Raw genomic sequence first — 12,166 nt, 5'->3', positions numbered from 1 at the left:
CTCATTCAGGATTTTCTGCTAAAGCAAGTCGTCCAGGTTCCGAAGTAGTTTAGCAGCCCCATACATCACACTACTTGGTCAGTATAATCGTTTTCTGAAATTGTTTTTATGCAAGTTATAACTAGATGCGCTCCTTTCAAGATGTTCTGTTTGTGCTTTCTGCAGAATTCTAGAGATCTAGTTTCTAGAGATCAAGATTTTTTTTTGTTTTCTCTTTGATCAGTAGTGATTTTGGTCTGGAAATCTCCCATGGATAGCAAAAGTTTTTTTTTTTTTCCCTGTTGGACTGTTGAATCACTTTTCCTTAACTGAGGAAAGTGACTTCTGAAGTGCTTTCGTTGTTGTTCTGGGTCCTTTGGGACTTCCTACTTGAGTTGTTGATTTGCTCTTGGTCTGATTTTTGCTGATCAGACATTTCATAGGAAGGATCACCACTGTTCCACGTTTCATCCATTTGAGAGCAATTATTAGTGTGGTTCACTGGAATCCCACAGCCATAGAAATGGTTTTATAAGCCTTTTCAGACTGGTTTATAGCAAAGACTTTGAGATCTTTCTGCCTACATCAGGTTCCGTAGATTTTTCTTTTATCTTAACTTTTTCTATCTACATCTTGCAATAATTGAGCAAATATTTTGACAAATTCAACATAGCATTTAAAAGAGTCCTTAACCTAAAATCTGAAAGGTGTGTAATTCAACCAAGCAATGACTAAAATTAGGCAAGTATATAACATTTATGAAAAAAATGCCAAAATATATGTAGTAGTGTCATATTAGTACAAATCAATAAAAATCAATATTAAATTTCAAGGTAACGGGAAATGCAAACTTCGACAACTTTGCCCTCTGTTTGTTTTGCACTAAAATAGGTCTCAATTGCCAAGTTTTCATATCTCTTGAACTTTTCCACAGTTGTAATAGCAATTTATCATATCCACCTAAACAGACATCTTCACTTTGGATGAGCTGCAGAGATCCACAGGTCAGGTGGGTGGTCTGTCAACAAAGCAATTAGCTGTGCACAGCAAAAATGTGCCATTCCTCAAAAGAGGGTGAGAAGAAGGACATAGCGCTATGACAAATTCCACTTACAGTTTGTCACCAGCCATGTGGCGGACACAGCCACATGTGAAAGAAAGGTACTCTAGTCATGATGTGACCAAAATTAACATTGTTGGTCTTGAAGAAAAAGTGTGGCGGAAAACACACCAGGGACAGGAGGATAGATGGAGCAACAAACACCACTTCTGGAAAAAACCTATTAGGAGCTGAAACAGACTTAAGACTGAGGCAGAGGTTCACCTTCCAGAAGGACAGCTATCTTAAACACAACCAGAGCTACAATGGCTGGATGTCGATCAAAGCAATATCGTGTTAGAATTGCCCAGTCCAAATAGTAATTTGCTGCAAGAACTGAAAACTGTTGTTCACACATGCTGTCCATCCAGTCTAGATGTTCAGAACTGAGACTCATTTTTCTTCCACTTCACAATTACGTCCTACTTTGTTTGGGCGTCACACATACAGGTCCTTCTCAAAATATTAGCATATTGTGATAAAGTTCATTATTTTCCATAATGTAATGATGAAAATTTAACATTCATATATTTTAGATTCATTGCACACTAACTGAAATATTTCAGGTCTTTTATTGTCTTAATACGGATGATTTTGGCATACAGCTCATGAAAACCCAAAATTCCTATCTCACAAAATTAGCATATCATTAAAAGGGTCTCTAAACGAGCTATGAACCTAATCATCTGAATCAACGAGTTAACTCTAAACACCTGCAAAAGATTCCTGAGGCCTTTAAAACTCCCAGCCTGGTTCATCACTCAAAACCCCAATCATGGGTAAGACTGCCGACCTGACTGCTGTCCAGAAGGCCACTATTGACACCCTCAAGCAAGAGGGTAAGACACAAAAAGACATTTCTGAACGAATAGGCTGTTCCTAGAGTGCTGTATCAAGGCACCTCAGTGGGAAGTCTGTGGGAAGGAAAAAGTGTGGCAGAAAACGCTGCACAACAAGAAGAGGTGACCGGACCCTGAGGAAGATTGTGGAGAAGGGCCGATTCTAGACCTTGGGGGACCTGCGGAAGCAGTGGACTGAGTCTGGAGTAGAAACATCCAGAGCCACCGTGCACAGGCGTGTGCAGGAAAGGGGCTACAGGTGCTGCATTCCCCAGGTCAAGCCACTTTTGAACCAGAAACAGCGGCAGAAGCGCCTGACCTGGGCTACAGAGAAGCAGCACTGGACTGTTGCTCAGTGGTCCAAAGTACTTTTTTCGGATGAAAGCAAATTCTGCATGTCATTCAGAAATCAAGGTACCAGAGTCTGGAGGAAGACTGGGGAGAAGGAAATGCCAAAATGCCAGAAGTCCAGTGTCAAGTACCCACAGTCAGTGATGGTCTGGGGTGCCGTGTCAGCTGCTGGTGTTGGTCCACTGTGTTTTATCAAGGGCAGGGTCAATGCAGCTAGCTATCAGGAGATTTTGGAGCACTTCATGCTTCCATCTGCTGAAAAGCTTTATGGAGATGAAGATTTCATTTTTCAGCACGACCTGGCACCTGCTCACAGTGTCAAAACCACTGGTAAATGGTTTACTGACCATGTTATCACTGTGCTCAATTGGCCTGCCAACTCTCCTGACCTGAACCCCATAGAGAATCTGTGGGATATTGTGAAGAGAACGTTGAGAGACTCAAGACCCAACACTCTGGATGAGCTAAAGGCCGCTATCGAAGCATCCTGGGCCTCCATAAGACCTCAGCAGTGCCACAGGCTGATTGCCTCCATGCCACGCCGCATTGAAGCAGTCATTTCTGCAAAAGGATTCCCAACCAAGTATTGAGTGCATAAATGTACATGATTATTTGAAGGTTGACGTTTTTTGTATTAAAAACACTTTTCTTTTATTGGTCAGATGAAATATGCTAATTTTGTGAGATAGGAATTTTGGGTTTTCATGAGCTGTATGCCAAAATCATCCGTATTAAGACAATAAAAGACCTGAAATATTTCAGTTAGTGTGCAATGAATCTAAAATATATGAATGTTAAATTTTCATCATTACATTATGGAAAATAATGAACTTTATCACAATATGCTAATATTTTGAGAAGGACCTGTATGTCTCACAGATGTACAGATTACCATGTTTTTTTTGGTTTTTTTTGCAATATTTTTATTTTAATTTTTAAACAAACAACAAAAACAAGGCAAAACAAAAAGGAATGCAGTCCAGCAACAATGTAAAAAAAGAACAAGCCAGATCTACAACACAAAACATAGATCACAAAAAAAAAAAAAAAGCACCCCAGAAAGTCTACATACTATATCAGTCCTGTACCTGTATCAAATAAAATACAGGTAGAAGCTGCCATCCTCACATGTCCTGCAATTGAGGTAGAAATGGGCCCCACACCTCATTGAATCATTGAATAAGTCTTCCCTCTCAGCCACTCTGTAGGCAACCTGCTCGTAGCTGGCCATTGAATTTAAAACCTGTATCCACTCCTTAAAAGTGGACTGAGTGGGAGATTTCCAGTGGCGTAAAGTTATCCTGCACCCTGTTGTCATGGCTAATCGACAACAAGATTTATGGTGTCTTGACAATTGCACGCCATTGGAAGTAATCCCAACAGACATAATGCAGGGTTTTTGACCAAATGTGTGCCCAACACCTTATTCACAAACAAAATAATTGCATTCCACATGTCTTTAGATTTGTCACACTCATATAACATATGGACCAGAGTTCCAACCTTTCCATAACATCTCCAACATAAATCACTGGTTCTAAGTTTTTGTCTTGCCATTTTTGAAGGGGTCCAGTAGGATCTATTTAATATCTTATAACAAATGAGTTGTGATTGTGCTTCACGCAAATTACAGTCCCATGATGCACAGATTTTTTTCCAGTCATTTTCTGGAATCTCTTGAGCCAGATCCCTATCCCAACATGCTTTAAGACGCTCCAGTCTTGGTACCTGCATTCTCCTAATGAGTTTATAGAAATTTGAAGCTCCTCTGTTTTTTTCTCCAATCTTATGGGAAATGACCTGGATTTCTGTCCCACTGTGCTGAATATGTTTGTTTGGGAGAATGCGATGTCTAATTTGTAAATATCGCCAAAATTCTGAGTTACACAAATTATGTTTAGTTTTAATTTCATCAAATGATTTAAATCCCACGTCTCCTCTCACATCCTCAAGAATGTGAATCCCAGATCTAATCCACTTGTCCCAAAATAAACTTTTTTTTACCTATTAACAGTTTTTTGTTATACCATATGGAGGATCTGCTTGATAAATATGGGTCATTTTTTGTTATTTGATGATCAATTCTCCAAGACTCTCTGGCAAAAGCCATTACCGGGTCTTGAGAGGGGACAAGTCTATCTGTCTGTGAGAGGAAGGCCTCCACAGAGAAAGGATGTACCATCTGTTCCTCCATCCTGACCCATAGAGGGATCTTATTAGGATAGCTGCGATAAAGAAAAAGACAAGTGATACCAGTGTATTCGTGACAATGCTATAAACCCCCCTCGTCTTTTGCAGCATATAACTTAGTCCGTATAAACATGGGTTTTTTTGTTGCCCATAGAAACTTCTCTATACTGTTGTACGTTTTAAGTAGTGAGGAAGGACATTTTCACGGCAACGTGGAAGTGATGTAATTAATCTTGGGAGTTAAAATCATTTTAACTAGATTGAGTCTGCCCAACAGGGAGATATACAATTGATCCCAATTTTGTAACAGGATTTGAGTTTTCTGAATAACTGGAGATATGTTGGCTTCCATTATTTTATCCAGCCCTGGCATTAATTTGATGCCCAGATATGTTAATCCTTGAGGCATCCATCTAAATTTCCAATTCTTTCTAATATCTGGGTGGCACAATTTGGATAATGGCACGGCTTCTGACCAGTTAACAGTAGAACCGGATATCTCTGAGAACAGATTTATCACTGAGCAAATCTCTGGAACTGAAGATTCAGGGTTATTAGATATCAATAGTACATCATCTGCATACAGCAGGAGCTTATGTTCTTCTTGGCTCACCTGCACACCCTGTATATTCGAATTACACCGTAAGGCTACAGCCACATAGCGAAGATTAGAGGTGATAGAGGTGAACCTTGTCGAACCCCCCGATTTAATCTGATTTGAGGTGACATGATCCCATTAGTTAGGATTGTGGCTGATGGATCAGAGTACATCAATTCCACCCTCTTCCTAAATACTGGACCAAATCCAAATTTTTCTAGAAACAAAAAAGGGAACTGCACCTTATCAAACGCCTTTTCCGCGTCTACGGGTTACCATGTTTAATGCAAGGAGCAAATTTTGCCTTTACATTTTAACTTTTTATTACTGTTTTATCTCTTGAATGAAGGCACACTGTCTCGTTTTGTGCATGAAATGTGCTATATAAATAAACATTTTAATTCGACTGGACTAAATAGTTTTGCAAGGTACCCTATGTCCCGTTTTATATGTTAAACAGTTGCATCAATAGTCCAGCAGAGGGAGAAAGAGAGACAGGAGGCAACGCCCACTACTGCTGTCTAGCAACAGACGTCATCGGGCCTTATCCAGGAAGTAGAAAAACATCAACAATCCTTCCAGGTTGGGCGAAGTGTCGGGGTAGCGTTTAGTGAGGTGGCCTTTCTGGAGCCTACATTTTCTCTTAAGCTCTGCTTTATTTAGCTATTTTTAAAGCGTGAGTTTTATAGGAGCCTAAACATGTCGTTGTTCGGCAAGATATTCGGAGGAGGAGGAAAAGGGGGAAAGGGACCAAGTCCACAGGAGGCGATCCAGAAACTCCGTGAGACGGAGGAGATGCTAACGAAGAAACAGGAATTTTTGGAGAAAAAGATCGAGCAGGAGCTGCAGATCGCGAAGAAAAACGGCACGAAAAACAAGAGAGGTGAGACGGAAGGGGTTATTTTTGCTCTAGTGTGTGGTTTCTGTTGGTGAAATAGCAGGTCAACCACCACAAGTCAAACGTTAGCCAGTGTGTTAGCATCATGGGCTAACTTTCCCGAGCTGTTGGCAGGCTTATATCTTCCATGGTCGACACCCAGGAAAGCCGGTTAAATGATGGACTGGAATTATTTTTAAATGTGGGGATTAAATTCATCATTTTTCCACTGTGACGTCAGTTTTAATTCCCCTTTCAACATATCTCTGGGATGGTCTTTGCGCTGATTTAATGTGTGGATTTATGAAGAAACCGGAAGAAACGATTAAAGGTGCTCCTGTGAAGATAGTGACACAAAGTCAGAGGGCAAAGGTTGAGAGCTGTCAGAAAGGTGGGCCTGTTTCCACCTGGATCAGAACGTCTAGGTGCTATATTCACTGTTATAAAGGCTCTTCAGTTTAACTGTGGCATTAGGTCACTTACCAGTATCTGAAAATAAGGACAACAATCCATCACAATTATAATGACTTTTGGCATTAACGCTGTAAAACATTTTTAGCATTACAAACAGAAGGTAAGTAAAACAAACAAATGCATCAATAAGGCTTTTCCTGGCCAACACAGATTTGAATTAATTCTGTTTTTAAGGACTATAACGTATCGAAGAGAAAATGTATGTTGGTTATCATCAAATTACCTCCTTTAATGCATTCAGACTGAATTTATACACCCAAAAATAATTAAAGTTCTTAGTTGTATTGCATTTATCAAACAGGGGACACATATATTTTTTCAAATTTTGACCAGCAAATCACTGATTAGAGTTAATCCAGGGAAAATTGGCTGATTCCCAATCGCTGACTGGTTGATTGGTTCATCTCTCATCCAACTGAACGCCACTGGCTCACTAATATTTTAGCGTCAAGCTGATTTTGGATGAAAGCTCTTATTTATTTGCTTGTTAAGGATAAATGCATGATGTTTTTACCTGTGTGTTGACCAATAGAAGGAGCTGCGGCACAGAGAAACAGAAAAGGCGCTGAGCCAGCCTGATTGCTTTCGGTGCATGGCCTCTGTTGTAATTATTTCCTGCTCCAGCTCAACAACAGTTGACACAATGATTCAGCTCAGGATGACGTACAGGTGTTGTAATGGTGCTGTGGCTGACACCTTCATGTTTTCCAGTTTGTCCTTTTTACAACACAGTGGTAAACTTGGTACCACCCAGGTTCTGGTAATCCTAAGAGTTTGTGTCAGAAAGCAACTCATATGATAGCTTTAAATAAAAATTCCACAGTTTTACCGTATTTACAGGAAAAATTTAAATAACACCAGTAGAACAAGCCGATATTATCTTGTTAATTAGTCAGGCTATCTGCAGCTTATAGGTTGCCTACTATAGTTTGCTAATAGTGTTGCTTTAAAAGGAGTGATGGTGGCTCTCTCCTAGGTCTTAGACCCTGACTGTTTTTTGGTTAAACTGGAAATACTTTCTTTTTCTGTGTAAATAGCCTTATTTCAGCAAGTTGATTGGCAGTGTGCAGCAACAGATGGGCATAGGGGGAGCAAGGCTCATCTCTATGCTTCTTCATGCAGATAGAGGAAAGTCTGGTCACTCTGGGACTTTCTCTGGCATCTCATTAGAAGCATTTTAAACTTTAGGAACTCAGTGGTTTTTAAAAGATGATAGCGGTTTTCAAACTGTCATTTGTTTAAACCTTCTTATATTAAATTACAAGCAACCAACCTATTTTCCTCTCTACTCATAGGTTTCAGATTTCAGATTTCCTACATTGAACAAGGGTGTTTAATATATGAAGCGTCTAGTGAGGTCATCATAACAATGAGAGTTACTGAGGTTTCATGTGTTGTTGACTCACCTGATCATCAAAAAAATGACTCAACAAGATGTGAAATACTGACAGAAACAAAGAAATCCACCTGAGTCTGAGTTCACACCAAAAACTATTCCAGCCCATGTTCTAAAGTCAAATCTACGCGCCTTTTAAAGCATCTCTATTTAACTGGCCCTAAACGGCTCATACCTTTCATAAAAAGACACTTTATAAGGTGCCGCGTTGCCAAGAATACCACGAACTGCCTAAAATAGTCCATCTGATTCAATCCACCATCTGGAGGGCGTACCTGGAGGCCATAGTGGAGAGGAGGACTTTCTTTTTATTAGAAACAGACCTTCAGGCGAGGCGAGCTCTACGGAGAAGTAAAAAAATGCATCCACTAGTTGTTTTTCTCTCTTCTGACTAAGATCTTCCTAACTTTGGGGAAAATACCCAAGTTAAAGAAGTGCCTGCAGAAAATAACTTGTAACCAGTTGGGGGAAAACATATTTCTTGAAAAATTTGTGGGGCTTTTTGCTGGAAGAAATAGAGCATTTAAAAAAAAAAAAGAAAAAGTACTTTCCTAAGAAGAGGGTGAAAATAGAAGCTGGCTTGGCTCTAATTTCATCACACTAAACATCTATGTGTTGATTTCTTCAAGATGTCCATGTATTTTAATTGGTTATATTTGGCTTCACGTAAAACGTATGGGAGTTGTTCTCTGTATTTAAAGACCAGTTACGATGTACACGGACTAAAACCTAACAACTAGAAAATAATCGTAATGATATAAAAAAAGTAATCAAGTACGAGTACGAGTACATTTATTTTATTCTTGAAGCACACTTCACACTGAAATAAATGTATTCCATGGGGAAAAAGAAAGAATAATTTTCCACAAAAGGAACCCGAAGCAATTTTTAAATGTATACATTGCTTCTTTTTTTTAAATTAATCACAATATCTAGAAATATTTAATTAGTAATACAAAACGTGGAAGTAAAATTGAAGTAAAAATGGAAGTAAAATAATCTTTAAAGCTAATTGTCACTTGCAGCCATTTTGGCACAGACCCTCAGTATAAGTGGCAATAATTGTCATTTTTAAAATTGTTTGGGCCAATATTGCAAAGAAGCCTAGTGATTGGTTCATTTAAAACAGCTGACCAGTCAGATGAAAAACAAAATTGGATATCCAACAGGGCATAAAAATTGGCCCTTTTTAAGTAATCTTATCGCCCTCTGTTTGCCCTCAGCGGCGCTGCAGGCTTTGAAAAGAAAGAAGAGGTACGAGAAACAGCTGGCCCAGATTGATGGCACGTTGTCGACCATTGAGTTCCAGAGGGAGGCGCTGGAAAACGCCAACACCAACACCGAAGTGCTCAAGAACATGGGTTTTGCAGCCAAGGCCATGAAGTCTGCCCATGAAAACATGTATGAGGAAACCCCGCGCTCACTGATGTGTTGAATGTCCGAAAAATACTTCTGTAAATGAACCTTTCTTTCTTGTCATCGTTTTCAGGGACATCGACAAGGTGGACGACCTGATGCAGGACATTACGGAGCAGCAAGAGCTGGCTCAGGAAATCTCTGACGCCATTTCCAAACCCGTTGGCTTCGGAGAGGAGTTTGATGAGGTGGGTCCAATGCTTCACAGCTGTGAGCTTTCAAACTGAGGTTGATGGTGGCTCAGTGAGAAGAGTTGTGGGTGCGATTCCAGCTTCTTCCTGCCACATGTCGACGTACCCCTGGGCAAGGCACTTAACCTCAAACTGCCTACAGATCTTCCTATCGGTGTATGAATGTGTGCCCGTTAGTGAGTGCATCTGGGTGAATGTGGCTCTAGTGTAAAACGCTTTGAGTGGTCAGTATGACTGGAAAGGCGCTATATAAGTTCAGTCCATTTACCATTTAAAGCAGAGCTCAGACATTAGTCTGTCTCTCAGTTTGGGCCTGAATCAGAATGTGCTCATTCATAGAGTAAATCAACATAGCTGAAGGTATTCAGTCACCAGAATGCTCTGAATAAGCTCTTTCTGAAGGTCTCTGTCAACTGACCTGAAGAATCCTGATTTAGTTCTGATATAGGGTTTGAGGGGTTCAGGCTTCCCTCTTTCAGAACCAGGTTTAATCCCAGTTTGATACCTTTAAATCACGTTGAAACATGTGGGCGGGGGGGGGGATCCTTATTTGTGTTTGTGTTTTACCTTTTTTAGATAAAATCTTTGTACTCATGTCTCAGCAGAAGAGCTGTTTTTAATCTTTATTGTTGATCCCGTTTCTCTGTAAGGATGAGCTGCTGGCGGAGCTGGACGAGCTGGAGCAAGAGGAGCTGGATAAAAACCTGCTGGAGATTGGTGGACCGGAGAACGTCCCCCTCCCCAATGTGCCTTCTACTTCATTACCTTCCAGACCTGGTGAGACTTCTTTAAGTTTGGTTAAATAGTTTTTAAGATTAAGGCCAACTTTTCTGGTTCCAAAGTTAGATAAGACGACGTTGCTGATTTGAAGAGTGATTATTTAATATCTCTGTCTCTCAATTTGTTTATTTTACTTTTATATGTGTTTGTAAGGATTGCAGTCCCTTTTATTTATACTGAGATTAAATTACACACAGAAGGACCCGGTGGAACTGCATTTTATTTAGAGGCGTCAGTGTTAAGGAGGGCTGAATACATATGCACTTTTCAGATTTTCTTCTTCTTGCCCTTTACAATAAAGCACCACTCAGTGTTGCCTTTTCACATCAAAATGAAATCTGGGTTCTAATGTGACAAAATATGGAAAAAGTTGAACTGGTATGAAAACTTTTAGCAGGCACCATACAGAATTGTTGAAGTTGCCTCTAAGGATGCGCTGGTTTTTATACGACCCATCCTTTTTTCTTTTTTCTTCACCTCGTAGCCAAGAAAGAAGAAGACGAAGACGACATGGAGGACCTGCAGCGCTGGGCGGAAGCCATGTAAACGCAGCATCCCCTCACATCACGCCTGCATCTAACAGAGGAAGAAACAAGGGGAATGGGATAGAATGAACTCATAGGATGTTGAGTGTTTTTGTGTGTCTGAAGAGAGTTGACGTGTAACACTACAAATAAGAAACAATGCTGTACTTCTTTTTTTTCTTCCCCTTTTTAATTTTGTCCCCTAAAGGAATGTGGAGACCCGGGGGCGCTTGGCCCTAACGAGCCTGCAACGCTCTCCGTGTCATCTATTTGTTTTTACCGTCCGTTTCAAAACAACCCCTTCATGGTCCCGAAAGCAGGCGGGCCCATTTTAGCGGAAGCAGCGTTTGATTCCAGCACTGCGGTGCGGAGATCAACTGATGTTAAAAACATCACAGGCTGATCTGAGAATTTTCACAGAAGCTAAATCCATAAAGATCTTGTTCCAACATATATGTATTTGTGTTGTTAAACCCCTGAATATTTTTTTTCTCCTTACCTCGCTTGGCTTTTCTTTTTTCTTTTTGTTTTGGCTCTTAAACTAGAAGCATGCATTGGGTGAGGATTCTGCAGAATCTGTGTGTGTGTCTGTTTGCAAGAACCGTAACCTCTTATTTTGTTTGAAGCTGCGGGGCTCTGACCCTCCTCTTTACCTCCTGTCATCATTTTTGCCTCAGAAGGCAACCTCACCAGTGGTTCTTGTTATTTGGTGTAAATATCTCAAATGTATCTCTTTTTGCATAAACTGTATCGAGGGGTTTCGGCTGAGGTTGTGTGAAGCATGCAGAGGAGGGAAGTCACGATACAGATCACACCACACGGATGTTTAACCTCAAACTTTTCATCCTGCTCTCCATGTCTTTGTCCTTCTCATAAGGGTTTTGTTTCAAATTGTATATTGTTAAAAAATAATAATAGTTATAATAAACTATTGTAACACCTTACTAGTTGCATTCGGATGGAAGTGGTGATTTGCGATTTCAGATTAGTCAACCCACAGCCAACTGCATTTTGGAGTTTAAAGAATTCATTTTTGAGGTCACAACTTTTTACATAAAAAAGAAAAAATACACAAGGACAGATGGGCAAGCGTGTTTGCATTTCTGTTTTATTTATCCAGATGAGAATATTATTTGCAGAATCATTAAAAGTTTACAATTCCTTTATCGTTGTGGAAGCTTTATCTTTATCAAATGTTAACTGTCAGTCAAATAATTGAGATGTAGAAGAATTAAGTTTTGTGTGCAGGTGTAGAGTATGGCTGTAATGGTGCACCATTAAATGGGAAATGGACTGAATTTATACAGAGCTATTCTAGTCAGACCGGCCACTCAGAGCTTTATGCTACAGCCACATTCACGCATTCATACACCGATATGCATTAGTAGGCAACTGGGGGTTCAGTGCCTTGCCCAGGGGCACATCGACATCTGTCTGGAATCTATCCTACAA

General features: G+C 40.1%; 1 protein-coding gene across 1 annotated transcript; it reads left to right on the top strand.

Moving 5' to 3' along the window:
* The first annotated feature begins 5,596 nt into the window (after positions 1-5,596).
* LOC124866737 (charged multivesicular body protein 4b) lies at positions 5,597-11,878 on the top strand. The gene is made up of 5 exons (XM_047362697.1): positions 5,597-5,939; positions 9,027-9,204; positions 9,293-9,407; positions 10,061-10,187; positions 10,675-11,878. Exons 1-5 carry the CDS (start codon positions 5,756-5,758, stop codon positions 10,734-10,736), a joined length of 666 nt encoding a protein of 221 aa, XP_047218653.1. The 5' UTR covers positions 5,597-5,755; the 3' UTR covers positions 10,737-11,878.
* Positions 11,879-12,166: the final 288 nt, after the last annotated feature.

The sequence above is a fragment of the Girardinichthys multiradiatus genome, chromosome 1 (assembly GCF_021462225.1).
Source record: "Girardinichthys multiradiatus isolate DD_20200921_A chromosome 1, DD_fGirMul_XY1, whole genome shotgun sequence".
Taxonomy (NCBI): Eukaryota; Metazoa; Chordata; class Actinopteri; order Cyprinodontiformes; family Goodeidae; genus Girardinichthys; species Girardinichthys multiradiatus.
Note: the sequence above shows the minus strand (reverse complement) of the source record. Positions and strands in the feature narration are given on the sequence as shown.